The following is a 27,596-nucleotide window of genomic DNA, read 5'->3' as shown; positions in this document are numbered from 1 at the left end:
TTTTGTAGACTTGGACATTAACGGCACAGTGATACCATTCCAGCTCGATACCGGAGCTGCAGTTTCACTGATCAATCAAGACACTTACAAACTGCTGGGCACACCTCCGTTGCGTGCCGCAAATGTTCAGTTAACAAGTTATTAAGGGCAACGTATCCCTGTGTTAGGACAGTGCAGCCTTCTTGCAACATACAAAGGACAAACAAAACTTGTGTCATTTTACGTCCTTCGTTCTTCTTCTGCAGTGAAATTGTTTGGTTTCGATTTATTTCAGTTGTTTAACTTGTCTATAGTAAATCAGGTCCTATCAGTGAACCAGACACTGCCTTCCGACAGTGTTTCTCGTCTATGTGAAGAATTTGCAGACATTTTTGCACCGGGCCTCGGTTGCGCTAAGGACTATGAAGCACATTTGGAACTGAAAGTAAACGTGCAACTGAAATTTTTCAGAGCGCGCAATGTTCTTCACGCATTGCGTGATGAGGTCGCAAAAACATTACACGATTTGGAATGACAGGGTGTAATTGAACGTGTGCAGGCTTCTCTCTGGGCATCACCCTTAGTAATTTTGCCAAAACCTTCCGGAAAATTGGGGCTTTGTGTGGACTTCAAGACAACAGTGAATCCACAAATAGTGATTGCAACTTTTCCTTTACCCCGCCCGAAAGACTTTTTTGACTAACTGTGCCCGGGGAAATATTTTTCGAAGTTGGACCTAGCAGATGCATACTTGCAAATACCAGTGGATGAAGAATCCCAGCGCTTTTTGGTGGTTAACACGCATCTTGGTTTGTATCGATTCAAACAACTGCCATTCGGGTGTGCATCCGCTCCTGCATTGTTTCAGCAATATCTACAAAGTGTTTGTGCGTCGGTCCCTACTGCAGCAAATTATCTGGACGATATTGTGATCTCCGGAAAGACGGAAGAAGAACATTTGGCCAATTTCAGAACATTATTTCATGTCTTGCGACAAAATGGTCTTCACTTGCGAAAGGACAAATGTGTGTGTTATGCTCGAGACTTGCCATATTTGGGACATGTAATCAATGGCCAAGGCATACATCCCAGTCCCACGCACCTGCGTGTCATACAAGAATTGCCTGCATCGCAGAATTTGAAGCAGCTACAGAGTGTGCTGGAAAAATAAATTACTACCATCGCTATGTGCCGCACACCTCTTCCATTTCAGCTCCGCTTCATCGCTTACGCCGTAAAGGTGATCCGATCGTCTGGACGACGAAATGTGAACGCGCCTTTCCCCGGTTGAAATCGGCGTTGCTTTCCAATACTTGCCTTACACCATTCGATCCCTGGAATCCCATTTTGTTGATGGTGGATGCATCTGATTTCGCTTGCGCACGAAAATGGATCGCATGATCGCCCTATTGCCTTTGCGTCCAAATTGTTCTCGTCTGCGCAAAAAAAAAATTATTCACAGATCGAGAAAGAAGCATTGGCTATCGTATTTAGTGATACAAAGTTTCATGATTTCTTGTATGGTCGTCACTTTACCATAATCACAGACCACAAACATTTGACATCGCTTTTTCATCCGACAAAGCCTGTACCTCCACGTACAGCGCAGAAATTCATTCGTTGGTCTATTTTCCTCTCGCAGTACCGCTACGATATCTTGTATCAGTCCACTGCTAAGCACGGAAACGCCGATGCGTTGTCCCGCTTGCCTTTTGCTGAGGATAGGGCATTCGATTCCTCCGAAACTGCTTGTATGTTCATTGATGCGGAAACTGATAACATGGTCGAATGGTTTCCGATTGATTTTCGTTGTGTAGCTACAGCCACAGCTGCCGACCCTGTCCTTGCTCCCGTTCTGCGTTTTGTTGCTACGCAATGGCCCTTGTCAAAGTCACGGATCGGGGACCCGTTGGTTCGCCGATTTTTTGCTCACAAAGAGAGATTTTTTGTAAGACGTGGTGTTTTGCAGTTGCGTTCTGATAATGATCAGTCCAGGGTCATGGTACCACGTTCGTTACAGTCCTCTGTCTTAAAACTTCTCCACCAAGGACATTGGGGTATAGTGAGAATGAAACAACTTGCTCGTCAGCACTGTACCTGGTTCGGAATCGATGCCGCGATTACGAATATGTGCTCTTCTTGCATGGTGTGTGCCGAACAACAATCAGCACCACCGTGGAAATTCTTTGCATGGCCAAAAGCCACTTCCCCTTGGCAACGCTTACACATCGATTTTGCTGGTCCATTCTGGAATGCTCGATGGTTGGTTGTGGTAGATTCATTCAGTAATTTTCCTTTTGTTGTCCGGATGTCTTCCACGATGTCATCTGCCACCATCCAAGCGTTATCCGCTATCTTTTGCATTGAAGGTCTTCCACAGACTATTGTTTCCGACAATGGCCCACAATTCATGTCCGCAGAATTTCAGTCATTCTGCAAGGCCAATAGTATTCAACATCTGACGTCTGCGCCGTTTTCGCCGCAGTCCAACGGTGCCGCTAAACGATTGGTCAGGACTTTCAAGTCACACATGTTGAAGTTGAAAGAGTCGCATTCTCGGGAGGACGCGTTATTGCTCTTTTTGTCCTCATATCGCTCTCAGCCCCGAGATGGTCACTCGCCGGCTGAGTTGCTCCACGGTCGCCCTCATCGAACCTTGATGTCTTTGCTACATCCGCCGCATCAGGTTCCTGTGCAGCGGCAGACACCTGCTTTTGCTCCAGGTGACGTTGTCTACTATCGCTACTAATGAGGTTCACGGTGTTGGCTCGAAGGGTGCATACTTCGCTGCCTTGGCCGCGCTATGTATCTGGTTTTGGGGGCCTCTGGTGAGGTGCGTCGGCATCTCAATCAGCTGTGCCTCTGTCATCACACGGGATTTGCCGCTCGCCGTCTGCTTTCAGCGACGGTGCCGTCCGGTCAGCGCCCTGGGGACCCATCTACTGGCTCGCCTCAGCCCCAGGTGTTACCAACGCTGCCTTCCATTTTGCCCCATGGCGACGAGCTGCCGCCGCCGCCGCCGCCGCCGCCGTCGTCTGTTCTTCCGCCGGCGACGCCCGCAGTGGACGCGTCGCTGCAGCCGTCGGGCGACTCCCTGGGTCATGCGCCGCCGATCGCTTCCCGGGACCAGTTGTCCTCCGACATGGAACTTTTGCCCGCTCCAGACCATATGTCGTCTTCGACCGTCGGGTGCCCCGACCCGATGGAGGTTGACCCTTCGGCCCCTCCTGTCTCTCTACGGGCGCATACACCGCATGTTGGCATGCACCCTGGAGCAGGTTTTCAGGTGTTTCCTAGCTCCCCGCAATCTGAATGGCAGGGTGTGGGTGGCACAGCCTCGCCTGTTGTTAGGCTCCCCACCTCGTCGCATACGTCAACATGCGGTCCTCCCCGCGGCGGGCGGAAGCCTTATGCCACAACCGTACGCTGATTTGCGGGGGAGGAATGTGGTGTCACTGCCAGACACCACACTTGCTAGGTGGTAGCCTTTAAATTGGCCGCGGTCCGTTAGTATGCGTCGGACCCGCGTGTCGCCATTATCAGTGATTGCAGACCGAGCGCCGCCACACGGCAAGTCTAGAGAGACTTCGTAGCACTCGCCCCAGTTGTACAGCCGACTTTGCTAGCGATGGTTCACTGACTTCTAAGCTCTCATTTGCCGAGACGATAGTTAGCATAGCCTTCAGCTACGTTATTTGCTACGACCTACCAAGGCGCCAGTATCCGTACTACTGATATTGTGAATCACGTACCATAAAGAGCGACGTTCTCCATTAATGGATTAAAGTTAAGTATTCCACCAGCTACGTCCAATTTTCTCAATTCTAATTTCCTTGTCATGTTCCAGACGTCACGCCAGCCTGCGTGAGCTAAAACACGTGCATTTCGGCCTCCTGTAGTAATGGTGTTGACTCTCCTGCCAACCACAACAATAAGTTCACAAAGGTACATGTATCACATTGGAACAACCGAAATAAAATGTTCAAATGTACCTACGTTCTGTATTTTAATCTAAAAAACCTACCTGTTACCAACTGTTCATCTAAAATTGTGAGGCATATGTTTGTGACTATTACAGCGCCATCTATCACATAATGAAAAAAAAGTGGTCCATGTAAAACATTCATATTTCTTTACGTACTACACGGATATGTAATAAAAATAGGGGTTTCTATTAAAAAAAAAAAAAAAAAAAAAGACGCAGTTGATATCCGTTTGACCTTTGGCAGCACCACCTAGCAGGCCAACCATAGCACCATCTGGTTTCTCCCTTCAAGCTAAACAAGTTTCGTTCTTTGTAGTTTTATCGTTTGACGCTTATTTCGTGAGCTATTTGGCCCGGTCATGATCAATGGACCACCCTGTATATGAGCAGCCGACCTAGTGTGTTGACAGTCACAAAGAAAATTCTGATATTAAAGTTGCTGAATAAACTGCTCACTTGGTAGAATGAGGGAAACAAATCCCAACCTTTTCCAGAACTGCCATTATACCGATTTGTTATTGTCTGAGATTGAGCTTTGGATTTATAGATTTCAGTAACAATAGAATAATGGAAGCCATTTTGATGCTTTTCGTCTCAAAATGTCTAGATATGTTTCCTTTACATTCAATCGCAATTTAACTATCCTACTAGTCACAGCTTGAAGAAAAGATTTTTTTGTGCTGCACTGAGTGGCACAAGTTATTACTTATGATGAGGTCAGTTGTGGCAGGTTTGTGCTAGATACAATGTTGTTATGATTTTTATTATCATTAGTGATGTAAAGGTCTACAAAGTTAATTGACATATCTTGCTGATGGTCAACAGCAAATTTACATTAGGCTGTAGTTTAGTCATATTTGTAAGTAATGAGTTGATCTAGACTTCAAAGCCTTGATAAAATAGTACAATGTCATCTATGTTTCTCATGTAATAAATTATTTTCTGTTCCTCCTGTGAATGTTTGTCAAAGAATTAACTTTCAAGATAATTAAGAAATCTATCTGCCATTGAGTTAGTAGGTAGGGAGCTCATTGCTAGTCCTCCTTTTTGTATAAATATCCTAGTGTCGAACACAAAGAAGTTCAGTGTAATGTGTTTGAAGTAATTCAATGAATTCTGCAACTGAAGCCTGTGATGAAGTTTTGTGAGTGAGGAAATTGTTTTTTTATTAATTCACTGGTTTCACCCATGGAGAATTGGTATATAGGTCCCTAATATCAAATGAAGGGTATCTTAGATCATGTGGATAATGGTGGGTCTAATTTACACAGTTAGCTCATAACCATTTTTCACTAGTAGCTTTCCTAAAAAAAAAAGTAGTGAAACTGCAATGGCAGATTTAATCTTTTGGAAATTGGATACCCTTGATTATTCATCACATTGATAACTGGTCTGATAGGTACATTTTCTTTGTGCATTTTAAATTGTGTCCTTTGGCTTGGTGCCTGTGGATTTATTATTTCAAAGCATTTCTTCCCATATTTACTGAGCAAGTACTCAAGAGTTTCCAATAGTTTTACTCATTTCTACTGGAAACTTATATTAGTAGAATTGATGTGATCTTCTCAATATTATTTTTTTGAAAAAAAGTGTAGTGTTTTCGAAGTGTATTATTCTTTATAGACAATAACAACAGTATTGCCCTTATCTCTTTTAGTTATTAACTCTGTCACTGTGGCATCGGGCAAACAGAGGCAGAACCTGTGTGCAGCAGTACAAATATAGCATATTAAATTTAAAAATGAACCAGTATAGATGTAGCAACTGCCACCCATATGTACAGAGTGACCCATTTATTTTGGCCACCCTAAATAACTGTTTGCACAGATGCAAATTACAAAATGTTTCAAGCAAATGTCCTTTAGCTGTCAGGGGGACACAAATCAGCATGATTGCCTTCATTGTAGCTTTGTTTAACTGGCACCCTGTATTTTTTATTCACTAATTCATTTCCTCTACTATTTAAGACCTATTCAAAAATGTATCACAGCGTACCATTCACTGAAACATATGATTAATTAAATAATACAACATTGACATTGATGCTCCTAGCGCTTAGTGCAGGTACTGGAACACTTCCACGTGCTGACATTGACAGAGGACACATGCAAACATATGTAGAATGCACACCTGTCATTCCATCAACCATCATCAGTCGAAGAGTTGTGTGAGTTGAATGTACACCAATGAAGAGAAAGTAGAAATGTTACTCATCTATGAGGAATGTAACTCAGCAGAACAGTAATTGCAATGCTGTTTTCTTATGTACAGGTACATTTAAAACAGTAGTTTAGTCCTTTTAAATACTGTCGTATAGAGCAGGCATACATTAAAGGCCATCCTTCCTACAAACTGCATCAACGTAACGTTTCTTTTACTGTTGTTGTAGAATTAGGCGAAAAGCTACGCAGGCAGCGGAATTGTACAGAGAGCGATACCCTGACAAGAAACCACCTTCCCAATGGATGTTTTCTCATCTTGTTGAGATGCTTCAGAAAATGGGAAGTTTCAACCCACGACAACGCAATCATCGTAGCACTCGCACAGATGAAGCTGCCGAAGTTACTGTTTCACTTCCATCACTATGAATACACATCAGCACAAGACAGCTTGAACACAAGATTGGCATTCCTAAACCCAGTGTACATTGTATTCTTACATGTCACCGGTTCCATCCTTACCATGTACACCTACATCAAGAATTGCATGGGAATGCTTTTCAGATTGCATACAGTTCTGTCAGTAGGCACAGCAGCAAATCCTCGCCAATATGAACTTCATCTCCAATGTTCTATTTAGTGATGAATGTTCCTTGTCAAACAAAGGTAGTCTAAATGGCACAGCATATGCCAACTTCTTCAGTACAATTTTTCCTCCGCTTCTGGATGAAGTGCCGCTAAGAACCAGAATACTTATGTGGTAACAACACCATGGATGTCCAGCACATAATGCCTTGCGTGCACATCATGTTCTGAACTGAAGGCATCCTGCCAGATGGATTGGTCGAGGAGGAACAGTTACTTGGCCTGATAGGTCTCCTGATTTAAATCCTCTGGACTTTTTTCTTTGGGGAGGCACTAAAGACGTTGTCTATCGCGATACTCCAACAGCTCCAGAGGACATGCAGGAATGTATTGCTTGTTTGTAATTCTCTTCAGCAGGCAACACTGGAAGCAGTAAATAATTATTTCATCCAACAAGTGCACCAGTGTATCGGTGTCCAGGGTCACCAGTTTGAGCACCTTTGAATTTTCTACTCCTGGGCAATGATACAGGAGAGTCAAAGTCAATTTTGTGTTATGTTTTTACTTGGTTTTCATTTGTTTTCTGACAACTACAGCAAGTGGACAAGTTTGTGATACCGGGCTCAAAGTCAATGTTGTTTATGTAATTAATAAGATTGTGTTTCAGTGAATGGCACACCGTGATACATTTTTGAGTAGGTCTTTAGGAGAGGAAATGAATTACCGAATAAAAAATATAGGGTGCCATTTAAAAAAAAGCACACCACTGTTCATATATAAGTAAAAAAACAAAGATAAAACGAAGGCAATCATGCTGATCGATGTCCCCCTAATGACTAAAGAACATTTGCTTGAAACATTTTGTAATTTGCATCTGGACAAACAGTTATTTAGGGTGGTCAAGATAAATGTGACACCCTGTACATAAAAAGGTGTAGCAATAAAAGGGTTAAGACATTATTGAGAGACAGTTGACACTTAATACTGTTACGTATCATACCACCATTCTAGTCTATTAAAATCATTATTTACAGTTGTGGATGCGCTGTGTCTTTATGTCAAACGTGCTGCACAAGAAAGTGGACCACTTACTTTCTGATGGCTGTGATGTGCCTGTCTGAATCAGTCTACCGAATTATGTCTTGCCCTTCCCAAGTTTGTTGGGACCAAGGCACTGTGATGGAGCGGAGACAAGAAGGCCTGCTGTAGTTTGTATATGGTGCACTGTTGAACAGTACAAGGGATCCACTTCAACTGAATTTGTGGTCAATACAAATTCTACTATGAGACGCAAGAGAGGAGGCAATACTGTGACAAAATCCACAACTGGATCACTGTACTGAATCTGCTGGGCAACCGATCTTATTCAGGTTGTTTAGAACAGGAGGCAACTATGCTACACGTCAAGTATGAGGTTGGACAGGAAACCCAGGCCTATAATTGGGTGGGTGACATCAGCAATGATGAAACACAACATGAACGCTCTCTGCAAGCCAAGGCTCAGGTTCATGACACCCACCCATAGGTTGCTATGGCACAACCATTTGCTGCTATGAGATCAAAGTTGTTGCATAGCTTCCCCTGTGACAAAGGTGCCCATGGAAATAAAAATGTCTGACTTTGTGTCAAATAAAAACTGCAACTTGGTGCTTTGTCTGTTGACACTAAGTGCACAGCTGTTGGCCAAGTTACTGTTGCTGGTAGGCTCACCCTCTGCCACAGGTGACTGCCACATTCACTTCCCAACCAGAAGCATTGAAATCTCCATCAATGTGCCATCCCTCCAAATCATCTAAGACAGAAATATTCCTTCACGTCTGTCATGGATGAGGTTTGGGCTATGCTGGACCCATGAGAAGCAGTATGTTACCTTTTCCTGTAGGATGCTGTAGTTGGACATCCGCATCTCTGGAATGTAAGCTCCTATAGCCATGATGTTAAGTTTCCTATACTATCCATATATGACACACCGCATCTGGTAAACCACCCACAGAGCTGCACCCTCTGAAATTCTGTTCACAGTGTCAGCAAGCCTCTTCAACTCGTGTTCATGTTGCTGATGGTGAACAGCAGAGTGTTTCTGGCAGGCATGGCTTCCATGCAGGCTGCAGGAATTGATTAGGTATTATTGAACCCACCACCAGACAGACATGGCAAAGGTATTGAGACGATCTTCTGTCTCCCAGTTCCTCCTCATACAGCAGCTGCTACAGCCATTAGTTTTGCATGGGTGATAGCTCCCATACATCTTCTATCAACTGCTCTTAGCAGTCTTTTGCTTTTAGTTTCATGATTACATCCCTCACTTTGAGGAAATTTGGCTGTTTAACAGGCACATGATGTGCCTATATTTTGTTTAATCCTGTGTTATGCTAGTGGTATCGAAATAACTGAACCATAAAGTCAGGCAATCATTTCTGAGGGGTGTGCTCTGAAAGCCACATGATGCAATTCCACATCTGGATGCACAATGCAGCTGCACCTGACTGATTGGCCTTATAACTGCAGGCACAAAGCAGATGAATCTCGCTGTCTACCACTATGGCGACTGGTCTCACACATAGCACACTGCTTTGTTGCTGGCTTACCTATAGCTATATTTGCTGCAGTATAAAAATGTTACCATGATAGTACTCCTCTGATATCTGGAGCAACTCTTAGTACTTCCTGCACAGAGCAGTGACCTCCAGCTGCTGCAATTGCTCTTGTTCTGGGAGGAATTCTTGCTGCTGGTACAGCTGTTGCTGCTGCTCCTTGTAATATCTCATAAACATTAAGACCCTGGGAGTGAATTCAGAATAGCTATTGTGTAGTCACGATCAGTCAGAGGCATGCGTATCATTACTGCTGCAACTCTTCAATTAACCCACAGATTCTTCTCAAAATGATCAATTTTATAAGGACACTGATTTTGTAGCTGGAGAAGAAAGGAAGCATTGTTAAAAAAAACTGCCATACTGTATTCACTGAATCAAATATCTTTGTAATCATACTCTTACTAGATATGGCTACTTATTTCACTGTTTCAAGAACAGTTATAAACTACATGATAGTGGTGCAAACTGGATATCAAAACCATTATTATTTTATGCAGAAATCCTAATCATTATAATTATTCATGTTATATGCTGTGGTGAGTAAGTATGGCAAATTAATGGTAAAGAAAGTCAGTGCCTCCAATCTTTGGAAAAAAAACATTCATTGCCTACTTACAATACACAAAAATCCATCAGCTTGTCGAGTAAGCTACGCATTACAGCCAGCACGAAACATAACCATCTACAGGGACGAAAACACTGATAAATTAAGTATATGGTAAAAGACCAAAATATAATAACAGTCTCCATATGTACAAAACTGTAGTGCCATCTCTGTCATAAAAAAAAGAGATTTATACTGTATATATTGTAGCTGATGATTCTGCAGCTGGCATCATACTGGACAAATAGTGCCCTGATATTGGATTGTGTGTCACCGACACAAACTGAAGTTGAATGTATACACTGAGGTAATTTGTGAACAAATCAATGGGTCTTAATTACTGCCAATTAGACTAACACACTGTACTGGCTGAGAAGCCACCACAGATAATGTTGCTACAAACAGACGGAGGTTCAGCTCATTCTGATGCAGATATGTAACACCATCTGGATTTCACATACACAAACTGATGAACTGCTAGTGGAGAACCTGTTGGTTTTCTTCATAAATTGTGATATGCTAATCCACCACTATATTCAAAACGTTCTCTAACTAGTGTTACAGTGAGTAAACATGATTTCTCAAACATTGGTTCCTTCTCAAAAATTTAGCAGTTAACCCTCTTGCTTAAAACACTACATGTTTTACAGGTGCATTTCATAGGTCCATTTTGCACAGTTTCCTGCTGGGTTACATAACTAACTAGGACAGCAAATACAGTTCAAAGAAATATTGCTGTCACAGCTCTTGAACTCCAATCACCAACTATGAATTTCCAGATAGTGGTTAGGGGTTGAAAAATTATCAGTCTGCTGTCCCAAACAATATGCTACGCTTTTTCCAACATGTTTTATGCACCCAGTGTACAGTGACCCATAGATTTATAGAACACAGGGGTATCTGTCAAATTGTTGTTCACTTACAATAACTTTAGTGATTGACAGTTCTGAGAGAAATTGTCACCTCCATTAACACTCTTTGTCGGATTACATGCTTCTCTACTGCCTTACCTCTTCTATGAGCCTTAAAAGATGGTGCTGATACTACACTGCAGACAATCTGACTACACTGTTTTTTCTTTTTCTCAACTGTATCACCAACTTATTTCACCCACTCTTTACTAGTGTGTTTGTAAAAGTAATCTTCCTCAAAAATTTTCAGTCTGCAATGAAAATGTAAAGTTTTGATGGGAATCATCAAAATGCAAGTATCATTACCAGGAGCAAAAGGTACAAGATTGTGGAAATGACCTTCAATGATTTACCTTCAAGACTTGGAAAGATAAGTTTATTTGAACAGTGTCAATAAATTTCAATGCTGAAGTTAATCTTTTCCAAATTTATACTTCATTTGACGGATGAAGACTCTTAATAACAAAGACATTATCAAAAATACTAACATCAGAATTAACTAATCGTGTTCTATTAACTACACACATTTTCACACAGGGGCTCAAACCTGCTACCTTATGACAATGGATGTTTCACTAAGATTTTCTTTCTTTCTTCCCCCCCCCCCCCCCCCCTGGGGATCTATGCTGCAGCACTTTTCACCACCATTGTACTCAACTCTAATTACAATAATGAATATGATAAATTACAACAGATACAGGATACCATCTAGGGCTGAGGAGAGTGGGAATCCTCCTCCTTTCTTTTGCAAGGCCAAGCACATGAGCTGTCTGACCCTGTGTGCAACCAGAGACTGAGCAACAAATTATTTAAAAAATTGTAATATTTAATACGAGGGTGAACTGAATATAAACTGGAATTTTTTTAAAAAGTTTTTTTAAGCTTCAGAGAAATTCTTACGTATGAAGTTACAGCAGAGTCCCAGTAATCCAAATGTTCGGTTAATCCAAACATGAAAAATTTATACTTCATTTGACGGATGAAGACTCTTAATAACAAAGACATTATCAAAAATACTAACATCAGAATTAACTAATCGTGTTCTATTAACTACACACATTTTCACACAGGGGCTCAAACCTGCTACCTTATGACAATGGATGTTTCACTAAGATTTTCTTTCTTTCTTTCCCCCCCCCCCCCCCCCCCCCCCTGGGGATCTATGCTGCAGCACTTTTCACCACCATTGTACTCAACTCTAATTACAATAATGAATATGATAAATTACAACAGATACAGGATAAGTATGGGAAACTGTGCGGTAAACCTGCTGTACATACACACTACTTTAATTTACACAGTACAGTGCATATGTATTAGAAAAATTGGCAAGAAAACATTAAGTTTAAACAATGCATAACAATGAAAGAAAAGCTGTCAAACTTACTATATTACAGCGGACATTTATCCCTACTTTTTAGATGACAGAAACTCGTTTTTTGGCGTAATGAAGACAGCCTGTTATATGACGCATAGCTATGCCATCATCTCATAAACATCAAATCAGCAGGTGAAGCAGTGGACTGTTGCTCCAAATACCTTAGTGTCACTGTACGGCACATTGCCACTTCCGTCACAGCAGTCTACTTCTTCCTGGTCTTGAGTCACAGCAGCAACTAAATCAGCATCAGTAAGGTTCTCCACACATGTCCCATCTGCTGCCACCCTCTCATCTACATCTCCTTCACTGGCTTCTTCACATCCAGGGATTGTCTATATCATTTGTAGTATATTTTCCTTTTCATTTTCAACTGGGTTGTCGTGAAATTCAAGAGATGTTCACAATTTTCTCAGTATATTTTCTTAAATATTCTGCCATGCCTCAGCGGCCCAATAAACAACATCCTTCATATTAGTCTCTTTTATTATGTCCACTAAAGGAATGCTATCATCTTGGATCAGTATTCTTAAAAATTGTTTTCTGTAAATCAGTTTTAATGTTTGCAGTATGCCCTGGTCCATTGGCTGTAGAAGTGGTGTAACATTAGGCAGCAAAAACTTCGCCACAATTTCTCCATCACATAATTCCTCAGTACTGGGATGAGATGATGTGTTATCAACCAAAAGGATTGCACAGGGAGACAAACGATTTTCCTTAGAAAACCGTTGAACAGAGGGAACAAACTGGACATGAAAGCATTCTTTGAACAGCTTACCATCCATTCATCCTAGCTTTTTACTGGATGCGATAATATATGGGCAGTGACTTCATGTTGCAGTTTTTAAAAGCTCTGGGCCTATCAGATTTGCCAATTGGCAATAAAGGCAGTTTGTGATTACCAGCAGCATTGCTGCACACTAATAAAGTCCACGATCTCTGCACATTTTAAAACCAGGATCATGGGTCTTCTGCTTTTGACACCAGGCTTTTTGTTGGCAATGCCCAAAAATTAAGGCCAATCTCGTCAGCATTATAAATTTGTTGGGGAGAATACTGTCTCTCTCTTATCATTTTTTCAAACTCACACAAGTATTCCTTCACTGCATGACAGCCAGAAGAAAGCTTCTCTCCAGTAATTGTTAGCTGATGGATTCCATCACGTATTTGAATCTGTCCAACCAGCCCGCACTCGCACTAAAAGACTCATCACCATTCATTAACTTTCAGGAAAATAGCCCTCTCCTGAACCAGTGCTCCAGTCAAAGGAATTCCCCTTCCTCTTTCCTGCTTAAGCAAAGGAAAAGAGCTCCATCTACTTTATCGTACTGGGACTGTTTCAAAGTCTGCCGAATTTTGAGTGGTTTTCCCGAAGACGTTGCACAGGACTGTTCAAGCTTCACTCAGTTCTTCTTCCAACCACAAATGGTTCCTTTACCAACACCCAGTTCCGTTGCCACTTTAGATACATTTTCACCATTGTCTATCCACTTCAAAGCATTCAGTTATTCTTTGAGAGTTAAAGTTGTATGTTCCCGTTTATGATTAAACTACGTACACCACTACACCTGAACGAATACTATACGACTGTTACACGTGCCAGTGATCGATAACTAACATAACCAAGTGCTTTGTTAGCCAACTGGCAGTGCAATGATCAGACACTACAAAGATCTCCACAATGCACAACAAGGGCAGGGAGTGAGAGTGAGCCATTGTTCCCAGACTTGTTCCCATTTGTTACCATGGTGTACCTATTTACCTGCTTGGTTTACTTCATTCTAGAAACTCGTCACCGTAATTCCGTGTAATCTGAACAAATCGGTAATCTGAACAAGGTCCGGTCCCAATTAGTTAGGATTAATGAGACTCTAATGTATTCTTCTATGTAGTCTTTTGAATAGGAAACACATTTACCCAAGTGACAAGCAGTTTCTTAAACCCATTTTTGTAAAATGAATGTGGCAGTGACAGCATCCAGTTGTGCACGAACACTCCAACAGTGTGCCATCTTTGTCAAGTCGATGGCGATAAGTCTAGACTGTACAGAGGAAGTTCCAGTATGATCCATAACAATTCTTCAATATTTTGTTGAGTGCGGGCAGCTCTGTAGGGCCGAGTGTTGTCACAAAGCACGACCACATATCAGACCGGAAATGCATGTATTTTCTGACAATATGCACACTTTGTTTGGTCCAAAAGTTGGCAAAAGTATGCAGCCTCACAGTAGGAAATTCGTGGAGAATGATGAGAAGAACTCCTTTAAAATCTGGGTAACTGTTACAAGGACCTTTCCCACAGTTAGACAATTTTTGACTCTGATGGGTGCAGATTAACCCTTTTTGCGCCATTCCATGCATTCCATCACAGGACACAATATGGTACACTAACTTTTCCCTGTCAGTTAGTTAGCGTATCAGTAGTGGTTTGCACACCTCGAGACAATGAAATCTGTGTTGTGCAGCGAGAAGACAAGGCACCCATCTTGCAGACATCTCGCAAAATTCAAGGCTGTCAGTACTGGTGGCCTAGGCACTACTATAGCTCATTTCAACCTCTGTAGCAATTTCAGCAACTGTTATTCAGCAACCATCTTCAATAAGCTAGCTAACAATGTGAATACTCTCCTCAGTCTTGCTGGTCCTCCATCAAAGTAGGTGAGCTGCCTTCTCAGCTGTTTCTCATCCATGTAAAACCCAGTTTGTGCCATGAGTACACTCGAGTTTTCTTCTAGGCACTGTCCCAGAACTGTGACACAAGTCTTTTAAAAATTTTGGATACTTTTATGCCATCTGTTGTGTGAACCTGAATATGCACTGTACAACAGCCAACAATACCTCTTAATCTGTCATTGTAATTCATTTAAAAAAAAAAAAAAAAACTTGCTACAATAATGTTCTACCTGTAAAGAACAATCGCTGGAAACACAAGAAACAATGAGCGGAGATCGTGCCACTATCCGTTTATAAAAATATGCATACAACAAAAATTTCATTTTATATTTGACTCATCCTTGTATAATGCAAATTGTAGCTTTAATTATATGATCGTTTGCATGGCCATCTTCCACAGCTGCTGTTAAAATCAATTATTATTGGTATCTCCATTAATTAATGAGAATTTTACACCAGATGCATTTTGCTTTTATTTGCAAAGCATCTTCTGTGATCATTTTGCAAATTTGAAACATATTGCCATTTTTTCTGTTTTCCGTCATTCCTTAACTGCTTGAAGATCCTTGGAGGTATGTTCCACCCATGCAACTAATTGAAGGCAGTTTGTTTATTGCCATACATATTATGCTTCTTTTATTTGTGAAGCACCCTCAGTGTTGATTTGCAGCACTGTTAGCCCAAGTGTTTGATTCTGCAGGTGTGTTTATCAGTCTCCACAGTCTCCATACTTCAATTGTAACAAAGTTTCTTTAGACATCAACCTCCGCTAACAAAGTGGGAAGAAGCTGTGGTTCGCAGAATATGTGAACAAGAGGCAGGAACACCGTAAGTAAATTGCATGCCAACTTTATAAACAAATACTGTTTTTAATTAAAAACCACCAAAAGTATCCAAACATATGCCTTCATTCTTGGAGGTATGTTCTGTCTATGCAACTAACTGAAGGCAGTTTGTTTATTGCCATACACATTTTGCTTCTTTTATTTGTGAAGCATCTTAAGCGGTGATTTCCAGCACTGTTAGCCCATGTGTGTGATCCCGGAGGTGTCTTCATTAGTCTCCATGCTCCAGTTGGTCTATTTCTGGTGTTCTTTCACCCACTTTTAATTCAGCACATCGCACACATCACTTTCACAACACAGTGACAGTTAGCAACACTACACACCAAAAACACACACATGTTGAACACAAAATGCAAAGTGCAATTGATGTATGCGGTGCATTGAATCAAATATGGATGAAAGAACACCAGAAATAGACCAACTGGAGCATGGAGACTAATGAAGACACCTCCGGGATCACACACATGGGCTAACAGTGCTGGAAATCACCACTTAAGATGCTTCACAAACAAAAGAAGCAAAATGTGTATGGCAATAAACAAACTGCCTTCAATTAGTTGCATAGACAGAACATACCTCCAAGAATGAAGGCATATGTTAGGATACTTATGGTGGTTTTTAATTAAAAACAGTATTTCTTTATAAAGTTGGCATGCAATTTACTTAAGGTGTACCTGCCTCTTGTTCACATATTCTGCGAACCACAGCTTCTTCCCACTTTGTTAGCGGAGGTTGATGTCTAAAGAAACTTTGTTACACATATACGAGGTGGAATCCAAAATTTTTGGAGCTGGTGCTGCCATCTGGAAAGTAGGAGTAGTAGATCTTTGCACTGCTAGGTGACGAGTGCTGATGTCTGATGAGTTAGTATGCAGAGTGGCATGACACTGGGGGGACATGTTGCGTGTCCACAGTGATTTCCGCAATACTCTGTGTTTGGTGTGTGGCGATTTTACGATGGATCTGCGAACAGAACAGTGTGTGTGTGTGTGTGTGTGTGTGTGTGTGTGTGTGTGTGTGTGTGTGTGTGTGTGTGTGTGTATCAAATTCTGAACGAATCTCGGAAAGTGTTACAGAGACCATAGCAAAGATTCGACAAGTGTTTGGAGGTCAGAGCATAAGCCATGCGCGTGTGTTTGAGTGGCATGTCGGTTCAGGGCCGGCCATATGTCAAAGATGATGCTCACACTGGAAGGCCTGTTAGCCACACAGCACCAGACATTATCGCCAAACTTCAACAATTGGTTTGTGCGGATCGACGTCAAACCATTCAAGACCTTGCAGATGAAGTGCGTATTGGTTATGGGACATCTCAATGAATGTTGACTGATTAATTGAGCAGGCAACATGTTGCTGTAAAATTTGTGCCAAGGACTTTGACTGCCAATCAGAAGGCACAGTGTGTTGAATTGTGCATGGACCTTTGTCAGACCGCAACTGATGATCCAACCTTCTCGTAGCAGGTTATCACCGGTGACGAGAGAGGATTTAAGAAGCATCGCTGGCGATGATAAACACCCTGAAAGAAGAGGTCTTCCAGAAAACATTTTACCAGTGGCAGAAGCGCTGGGATCGGTGTGTATGTGCGGATGGGAACTACTTTGCGGGTGATGGTAACCAGTAGTCAGAAGGTAAGGTTTTCAACAGATAACAGAACTGTCCCAAAAATTTTGGATAGCACCTCATACATTTGGCAAAAAGGCAAAAACGAAGTTTCTTTCAATGTCAACCTCCACTAAAAAAAAAAAAAAAGGGAAGAAGAAGTGGTTTGCAGAATATATGAACAGGAGGCAGAAACACTGTAAGTAAACTACATGCCAACTTTGTAAAGAAATATTGTTTTTAATGCAAAACAAACTAAGATGTAAAAACCTACGTATCTATACTTTCAGAAAAGCACTGAACATGTTTTTTATATAAAAGTGTAATGTGTCTAGTGTAAAATTCCCTTTAATTAATTACAGTAACTTAAAATGGAGAAATCAGTAATGATTGATGGTAGCTTTAGTTGTTCAGATATATATCAAAGTACCAAATCTTGAGTTTTGCAGTAATTAATATAGTTTCCAAAAAAATTGATGTTTTTCATTATTTTTAAAGGCATGGGTTATTAAAAATAGAAATTTAAACTTCTCGTAGCAATTATATTATATCATAAAACCAGCACACTGGAATACTTAGGCACTGCTTCTATTATTTTTTGAGTTTTTCATGAAAGTGTTTATTTAGGTCCACAAAAACCAGAAGTATTATACATTACCTGCACCTATGAAAGAAGATAGGAAGTAGATATCCAAACACTGTAGTCTTATTATGAATTAATGAAGTTGTACCAGTTTTCAGGATGCTCAGCCACATAAAATTATTTACTATTATTTCTGTAATACAATTTGGGACAGACGTGAGGCACTCACAAGTTCGGAGGAGTAGGTCAAAGAATAGCTTCATCAAAAAATTTGTAGAGATCATTATTTACATAGAGAATCAAAATTTTGAAAATATGATCTATAAAAAGTATCTAATATAGAAAAAATTGTAATCAAACAGAATTCCAACTGGAAAAGATATCCAAGATTTGGTGTTGCGCACAGGTGCTTTCTGGGTACACATTTAGGTGTTCCAGCAATAAGGAATCAAATTTTCCTATCATCATCCACACTGACTGACAAAAATAGCACAGTTACGGGTGGGATCAAACTACTGGAGTTGCTCGGTGTGATCACTTTATGATTCTGAAGGTACATAACCATATTTTTTGTTACAGCCAGTGAGCACAAGCCTTGGATGGCTCTACACAGGGACAGTTTACGTATTCGTAAAACTATGTTAGTATTCCATTTTCATTTCACATATTTGAACTTTTGTGTAAGTTTTATGAAACTCTGAAGAGGTTAAATGTTGTTACTCACTCATTCTTTCAGGTATTTGCAAGTTTTTGTGTACCACCTGCATTCAAAATCCCAGTGGCAAACGTAGCATTAGACTTTCCACTTTACAGGTGAGCAAAGCCCCCACTCACTAAATCAGCCAATATGTAATTATTATTAAAGGACCTAAAGTAGAATATTTAAAATGAACCTTTCCAGGTGCTGAGGAAAGATTAACAGTTGTGTGAAGTTTTACTGTTACTGTACGTTCATCAAATACAAAGACTTCTTCTTGGAACTGGTTAAGTGGCTTTCACTAAAAAATTACATTATTGTCACATATTGTCATTAGATAAAAGTTTTTCAGCTGGTCAGAGCTGAGATCTCAGCAAGTGGAGTGAAGGCTATAGGTAAATTTTTATGACTATTTTCAAGTTACCTATCTGAGTAGGATGAAGACTAGTGTTTGCTGTATGGACAGGTGCTGAAGTGGCATATAGTTATCTACATTTGAGAGTTTCAGGACACAAATACCATTGGTGGGGAGGCTTGAGTGCCTCAGCAATACAGATAGCCATACCGTAGGTACAACCACAACGGAGGGGTATCTGTTGAGAGGCCAGACAAACGTGTGGTTCCTGAAGAGGGGCAGCAGCCTTTTCAGTAGTTGCAAGGACAACAGTCTGGATGATTGACTGATCTGGCCTTGTAGCAATAACCAAAACGACCTTGCTGTGCTGGTACTGCGAACGGCTGAAAGCAAGGGGAAACTACAGCCGTAATTTTCCCCGAGGACATGCAGCTTTACTGTATGATTAAATGATGATGGTGTCCTCTTGGGTAAAATATTCCGGAGGTAAAATAGTCCCCCATTCGGATCTCCGGGCGGGGACTACTCAAGAGGATGTCGTTATCAGGAGAAGGAAAACTGGCATTCTACGGATCGGAGTATGGAATGTCAGATCCCTTAATCGGGCAGGTAGGTTAGCAAATTTAAAAAGGGAAATGGATAGGTTAAAGTTAGATATAGTGGGAATTAGTGAAGTTCGGTGGCAGGAGGAACAAGACTTCTGGTAAGGTGACTACAGGGTTATAAACACAAAATCAAATAGGGGTAATGCAGGAGTAGGTTTAATAATGAATAGGAAAATAGGAATGCGGGTAAGCTACTACAAACAGCATAGTGAACGCATTATTGTGGACAAGATAGATACGAAGCCCACACCTACTACAGTGTACAAGTTTATGTGCCAACTAGCTCTGCAGATGACGAAGAAATTGAAGAAAGGTATGATGAGATAAAAGAAATTATTCATATAGTGAAGGGAGACGAAAATTTAATAGTCATGGGTGACTGGAATTTGAGTGTAGGAAAAGGGAGAGAAGGAAACATAGTAGGTGAATATGGATTGGGGCTAAGAAATGAAAGAGGAAGCCGCCTGGTAGAATTTTGCACAGAGCACAACTTAATCATAGCTAACACTTGGTTTAAGAATCATGAAAGAAGGTTGTATACATGGAAGAACCCTGGAGATACTAAAAGGTATCAGATAGATTATATAATGGTAAGACAGAGATTTAGGAACCAGGTTTTAAATTGTAAGACACTTCCAGGGGCAGATGTGGACTCTGACCACAATCTATTGGTTATGACCTGTAGATTAAAACTGAAGAAACTGAAAAAAGGTGGGAAATTAAGGAGACAGGACATGGATAAACTAAAAGAACCAGAGGTTGTACAAAGTTTCAGGGAGAGCATAAGGGAACAATTGACAAGAATGGGGGAAAGAAATACAGTAGAAGAAGAATGGGTAGCTTTGAGGGATGAAGTAGTGAAGGCAGCAGAGGATCAAGTAGGTAAAAAGACTAGGGCTAGTAGAAATCCTTGGGTAACAGAAGAAATATTGAATTTAATTGATGAAAGGAGAAAATATAAAAATGCAGTAAATGAAGCAGGCAAAAGGGAATACAAACGTCTCAAAAATGAAATCGACAGGAAGTGCAAAATGGCTAAGCCAGTCCTGACAAAACTCTACCATCTGGTGAGCAAGATGTATGAGACAGGCGAAATACCCTCAGACTTCAAGAAGAATATAATAATTCCAATCCCAAAAAAAAGCAGGTGTTGACAGATGTGAAAATTACCGAACAATCAGTTTAATAAGCCACAGCTGCAAAATACTAACATGAATTCTTTACAGACGAATGGAAAAACTAGTAAAAGCCGACCTCGGGGAAGATCAGTTTGGATTCCGTAGAAACACTGGAACACGCAAGGCAATACTGACCTTACGACTTATCTTAGAAGAAAGATTAAGGAAAGACAAACCTATGTTTCCAGCATTTGTAGACTTAGAGAAAGCTTTTGACAATGTTGACTGGAATACTCTTTTTAAAATTCTAAAGGTGGCAGGAGTAAAATACAGGGAGCGAAAGGGTATTTACAATTTGTACAGAAACCAGATGGCAGTTATAAGAGTCGTGCGGCATGGAAGGGAAGCAGTGGTTGGGAAGGGAGTAAGACAGGGTTGTAGCCTCTCCCCGATGTTATTCAATCTGTATATTGAGCAAGCAGTAAAGGAAACAAAAGAAAAATTCGGAGTAGGTATTAAAATCCATGGAGAAGAAATAAAAACTTTGAGGTTCGCCGATGACATTGTAATTCTGTCAGAGACAGCAAGGGACTTGGAAGAGCAGTTGAATGGAATGGACAGTGTCTTGAGAGAAGTATATAAGATGAACATCAACAAAAGCAAAATGAGGATAATGGAATGTAGTCTAATTAAGTCGGATGGTGCCGAGGGAATTAAATTAGGAAATGAGACACTTAAAGTAGTAAAGGAGTTTTGCTATTTGAGGAGCAAAATAACTGATGATGGTCGAAGTACAGAGGATATAAAATGTAGACTGGCAATGGCAAGGAAAGCGTTTCTGAAGAAGAGAAATTTGTTATCATCGAGTATAGATTTAAGTGTCAGGAAGTCATTTCTGAAAGTATTTGTGTGGAGTGTAGCCATGTATGGAAGTGAAACATGGACGATAAATAGTTTGGACAAGAAGAGAATAGAAGCTTTCGAAATGTGGTGCTACAGAAGAATGCTGAAGATTAGATGGGTAGATCACATAACTAATGAGGAAGTATTGAATAGGATTGGGGAGAAGAGAAATTTGTGGCACAACTTGACGAGAAGAAGGGATCGGTTGTTAGGACATGTTCTGAGGCATCAAGGGATCACCAATTTCGTATTGGACGGCAGCGTGCAGGGTAAAAATCGTAGAGGGAGACCAAGAGATGAATACACTAAGCAGATTCAGAAGGATGTAGGTTGCAGTAGGTACTGGGAGATGAAGAAGCTTGCACAGGATAGAGTAGCATGGAGAGTTGCATCAAACCAGTCTCAGGACTGAAGACCACAACAACAACAACAACAACAACAACAATCCGAGTTTACCCTTCATTGTTAACTGCATGTGAGTGCTCACCTACTGTTTAGGAGAATCCTAATTTCCCCATCAAACAGCTCATTTCAAGAAATCTGAGAGTGTGATCATCACAAGAATAACTGAGCCTTTAGTTTTAGTCCCCCACTTAGCTCTGGGGATTGTGAATTGTGCTTTTATACTGTGAGGATGCAAGTGTCTGCACCATTTCAGCCAGCTGTGGCTTTCATGATCTGGCTGCCATTTGCCCACAACTTTCAGCCATTTCCTGGCTCCAATCTTGGATGAGACACTCTGGCACACACTATACATCCTCCCCAACTAAATAGCTATTTCACCACAGGACCCCACTACCTGTCTTAACATTAGAAGTTACAATAATTAGCAATTCTTCCACCTATGTAAGACCACCCATTGCACGAAGAGAAGGCACTAAGTTAGGATGTGAATGGATTAAATGGACTGAAACTTGTCTGATGGTAGTCTACAGAGTGGACACACAATAACTATGGCTAAAACTAACTACACTCTTTTGCACTAGCAATATCTGTCATGAAATTCACTATTAAAATCCACAAACAAGTACTAATAAATGTACAACAGAAAAAAACATTAATGTCAGTTTCTGCACACAGATACATAAAACAGAGTGCATGTAATGCTGTAGACACACTGTGTTGTGTAGCTCGTACTAGCAACTTCTGCTCACTGCTAAAGAGCACAGTACATCACAGATGCTAAACTGTCCTGATACCTGCTGAATGCTATTTTATAGACTTCCACTTCATCTTACTGCTACATATTCTCTTAATTACTTTAAATGATTATGTGGCTTTCTGGTAAAACATTATGCAGACAACAATGGTGGGTGAAGCATAACTCTTCATTCTCCATAACATTTTTTACAATACACAAATGTGACATTTAAAAAGCACAATGTGCACAATTGAACAAGAGTTTTGTTGAATAGCCACAAGCTTCCCAACAGCTGAATTCAAAGATCCCAATAATTATTTCACAGGCTTTCTTTTATTTTGTTGATTGTCAAATGAAGATGCTTTCAGAATATAAAGAGGTATAAAATAGAAAAATAATCACCTTCTCTGTATGCTACTTATTTGCAATGAACTGTTAACATTAGTTAAAAGATATTGGTTTATCTCTGTTAGAAATCAGACATAACACATTCCAGTGACAACAATTAAAAATCAAAATACACAGAAAATTATTTTCTTCTCCACACAATACTTTTGTACACTGCACACTTATTCATAAAAACGCATTTATCATTTGCACATTTTGTGACTTCATAGAAAAAGTTATAGTATCTGCTTCCAGTTTACATACATCTGTTCACTACAATAATGGTATATGTCTCTTACTAATTGATATTATCCAAATAACACATTTACCAAAGATCCTATATTACACACAGGGATGAGTCTTTTTAATTGTCCTGACAAGAAATACAGCACCATTTCCTTCTTTAACACGAATCTGCACTAGTAGTCACCAACTTTTTCAAGTATGTTGCGTCTGCAGCAAATCTACAAGTAAAGTTTGCAACACATATCATCTCCCTCTTCTTTTCAAAATTTGGTATATATCTGCAACTTGTCAAGATTTCCTCATTACAAATATATGAAATTCATCTCACATCAATCTTACTTTGCCTCAGGCACACATATATATTCAATATCTAGAAAGAATTTCTAAGTTCTTCATCATTTAATAAAAAATTCCGGTTCTTACCACTAAATGCAGTTGCAAAGTTTTCTCAGCACACAGTAATACATATCAAAAGCAGAGCCGCGATCTCAGTCAATCTCTGTTTACACCAAAAAATTAGATTCTGTATTCACGGAGCGAAACTGAGTATCTGGTCTCTGTAGCTGAAATTTGTGCACAAATCAATTTTGGAACTGGAGCCCGCAATGCACATGACCTGAAGACAAGAGAAAAGGTCAAACATTTACCTAAGTATTTTTTATTTATTAATAGATAACTTAAATATGATTCAAATAAGGAACTGAAGTGTAATGCTAAAAAAAATAATCATACGGTACATCATCTGCCATTTTAGTTTTTTTATTAATTGCACAGAATCACTGTAACAGCCAAATTATCTTGGAAAAATGAATAATTACACATACTATTTGTATGTCTGTATAAAGTGTTAGTTTCAAATTATCAACAGAGAATGATGAATGTTATCACCATATCTTGCAGATTTTTTTGGTCCTTTGGGAGTATTGTAGCTATCTCCTGAATTCATATATCTAACAAATAATTTTCAGGATTTATAAAAAACAAGGATGAGAAATTTTTATGTATAGCAAATAGGAAAATACAGCTACTGTGCTGTGGCATATTACTTCTTGTTCAGTAATCACATAACTGTATTCTTCACAATAGATTGAAAACACAGCTTTATGTTTCTTGAGGAAGATACCCATGGTTAAAAACATCTGGCTAGTTCCCCCTTTAATGTTTGCAAAAATAAGATAAAACAAATTCTCAGTTAATGTCGCTACTGGAAGCCAATTACAAAAAGTAAAGAGGTGCATATAGTAAATATTTTCAAAGTGGTAGAATAAGTGATTCCTACTATTTTTTTATCTTTATACAGCCAGAATGCTGATGATTTCACCAATAACAACTGAAAATACACTGACAGAAAAAAAATCACAACGCCAAGGAGGAGTTGTACAACATAAATGGAAGTTGGTAGGCATGTTTCCACATCTGGAGATGACATCTATTCAGATTTGAGCCAGTCACATAAGAATGGCACTAGTAGTGCTACAATGAAGCTGCAAATCAGATTTGCTTTTAATACATGCTGTAATGGTCGTGAGTGTTAGTTACCTATGGGATTGGATGTGATGAGTTGATGTTAGTCAAGAATGATACAACATGTAACAGGGTTACGAGAAGCTGGACATTCCTTCTGTGATTCTGCAAAAAGATCTGGCACAAACATAGCCTCTGGACATGATTGCTGGCAGCAGTGACCATGAGAATGTACAGCCCCACAAGAAAACCAGCTCCTGATGGGCACTTGGCACTACTGGGAGGATGACCAAGTGTTTGGCATGGGGCTCTAGTGCATCTGCAGCAGCAATTTGACCAGCGGTTGCCATGAAAATGACACAACGAACTATTACAAACAGGTTACTTCAGGGACAACATTCAGCCAGATGCCCTTTATGGTGCATTTCACTGATCCCAAATGACCACTATTTACGATTTCAGTTGCGTCAAGCGAGAGCTAATTAAAGGACAGGGTGGATGTTTGTTGCATTTTCTGATGACAGTTGTTTCTGCCTTGGTGCCTGCAACCAACCTGTCTGTGCGCTAGACACACTAGACCTCCACTTAGAGTTATGATCTAGGGTAAATTTTGTATGACAGCAGCAGCACTCTTGCGGTCATCCCACACACCCTGACTGCAAATCTATGAGTCAATCTAGTGATTCAATCTGTTGTGCTGTCATCCATGAACAGCATTCCAGGAGATGTTTTTCCAACTGGATAATGCTCACCCACATACCACTGTTGTAATCCAACATGCTCTACAGAGTGTCAACATGTTGCCTTGACCTGCTTGATCACCAGATCCGTCTCCAATCAAGCACATATGGGACATCACTGGATGATAACTCCAGCGTCATCCACAACCTGCATTAACGGTCCCTTAATTGACCAATCAAGTGCAACAGGCATGGAACTCCAGCCCACAAACTGACACCCAGCATTAGCACATCACAATGCATATATGTTTGCATACTTGCCTTCACCATTCTGGTGGTTAAACTGGTTATTAATACACCAGCATTTGCAAAGGCTGATCTTGTGCTTACAATAATGTGAGATTTTGCAATGTTAATCATTTTAAATATTTCACCTAGACAAATGTATTCCTGAAATTTCATTACTCTACATTAATTACTTTTTGGTGTTGCGATTTTTTTCTGTCAGTGTATAAGTCCTTGTTTAAAATAATTGCTAATCTAAGAGTCACATACAACCAATGACTCTTGTTAATTAAAGTCACAGTCATCATGAGGCATAGTCTTGCTCAGAAAATATTGAAAAACATGGAAGAATGTGGACATTTCATTTTAATCCTTACCTTCAATGGTTCTTCTTGATACACAGCTGAATATACAGTTGTTGAAGATGAAGGTATCTGTGCCAAGATATCACCACTTAAATTCATCTGGTAAAAATAAGGACTTGCACCACCTGCCATCACTCCATCGTCATAAAACATAGCCACATGGATCCCATAATCTTCTAATTTGAATGTCGTCGTTACTTCCATAGATCTCAAATGCCAAACTCCTAAGCGTGGGCCACCTCCACACAACTAGAAAAATAGTTTGGTCAATACTAAACAAAATTTATGTAATCTGATTCCAGGTTTTTTTTATTTTAAATATGAAGAAACACTCAAACCAAGATACACACACTAGAGGGTGTCCCAAAATGAATGACCCGATTTTAAGTTGTTATAATATTGAGACAAATGTCGCTAGGTAACTGAAACAGCACTAGATTTCAGGAAAAATACGCTAGATGTTGCTACGAGCGCTGACTGTAGCCAGTCTCGCTCAATATGGCGTCCGCGCAACAGAAGGCGCATTGTGTTATTGAATTTAATCTTACTCAATGAGTTATCGCATTTCAGCGGTGTTTCATATTTGATTTCGTGCTAAATGTTCCTCCCTTACATTGTGACATTGATGAAGTAAAAACCAGAATATCAGCTATTACAGCTTCAGTGATAGAAGACACCTTACGCTCAGTTTGGGATGAATTCGGTTATCGGCTAGATGTTGTCCGTGCAGCGAATGGCAGACATATTGAACATTTATGATGGATTTTTATAAACTTCTGTCTTTTCTGAGTAATTTAGTATGCAATTTGTTGGTGTTAATCCCTTCTTCCAAATAAATAATTCTATTAAAATTGGGTCATTCTTTTTGGGACATCCTATATTATTTAATAGTTCACTATAAGTGCATGTGCTGGAAGAAGGCCAAATAATATTTGGCTGCAGGTCATAAAGAGCTATGAACATTTTACAAGTTTCAGAATAGTTACGAACATACAACTTTTATCAAGATGATATCATATAGAGGAACATCAAACAACACACCACAGTATAGCCTACTTTTGGCAAGACTCTAAGTTACAATAATAGTTTACTTGTATCTCTTGATTTAATTGCTTGCATATCATGAAGGAAAGCAACTATTTCCCCTATTTTGATGAAAGGCATGTGTTCTGAACACTACGTGCAATAGATCTGCAGCAGACATCAACTAATTACCTAGTGGAAAATCCACAATGAAATAATGATAATACTATAGTTGCTACTCACCAATAATAGATGACACACACACACACACTCTCAAGCAAACGCAACTCACACACACGCACACATGACCACAGTCTCTGGCTTTGCATTTGCATGAGTATGTGTGTATATGTTGTCTATTCTGACAAAGGCCTGTTTGGCTGAATGCTTTGTTTAACAGACTTTTTGTTGTGCCTTTCTGCAACTC

The 27,596-nt window shown here is 40.1% G+C and overlaps 1 protein-coding gene across 2 annotated transcripts in view; it reads right to left on the bottom strand.

Moving 5' to 3' along the window:
* Positions 1-22,887: 22,887 nt before the first annotated feature.
* Positions 22,888-27,596, bottom strand: part of LOC126354431 (THO complex subunit 6) — a 53,557-nt gene continuing 48,848 nt past the window's right edge. The window contains exons 5-7 of one of the 2 annotated variants that reach the window (XR_007565331.1): positions 26,159-26,395; positions 23,776-23,968; positions 22,888-23,570 (exon numbers count right to left, since the gene is read on the bottom strand). Coding sequence is in view for 1 of the 2 variants with exons in the window: in XM_050004089.1 (XP_049860046.1) it covers positions 23,882-23,968; positions 26,159-26,395 (324 nt within the window). In the remaining variant the exon portion in view is untranslated. Of the gene's footprint in view, positions 23,969-26,158; positions 26,396-27,596 lie in introns of both variants that reach the window. The other variant, XM_050004089.1, reaches the window with a different exon arrangement.

This window comes from Schistocerca gregaria, chromosome 1 (assembly GCF_023897955.1).
Source record: "Schistocerca gregaria isolate iqSchGreg1 chromosome 1, iqSchGreg1.2, whole genome shotgun sequence".
Classification (NCBI taxonomy): domain Eukaryota; kingdom Metazoa; phylum Arthropoda; class Insecta; order Orthoptera; family Acrididae; genus Schistocerca; species Schistocerca gregaria.
This window is presented reverse-complemented; position numbering and strand designations above follow the sequence as displayed.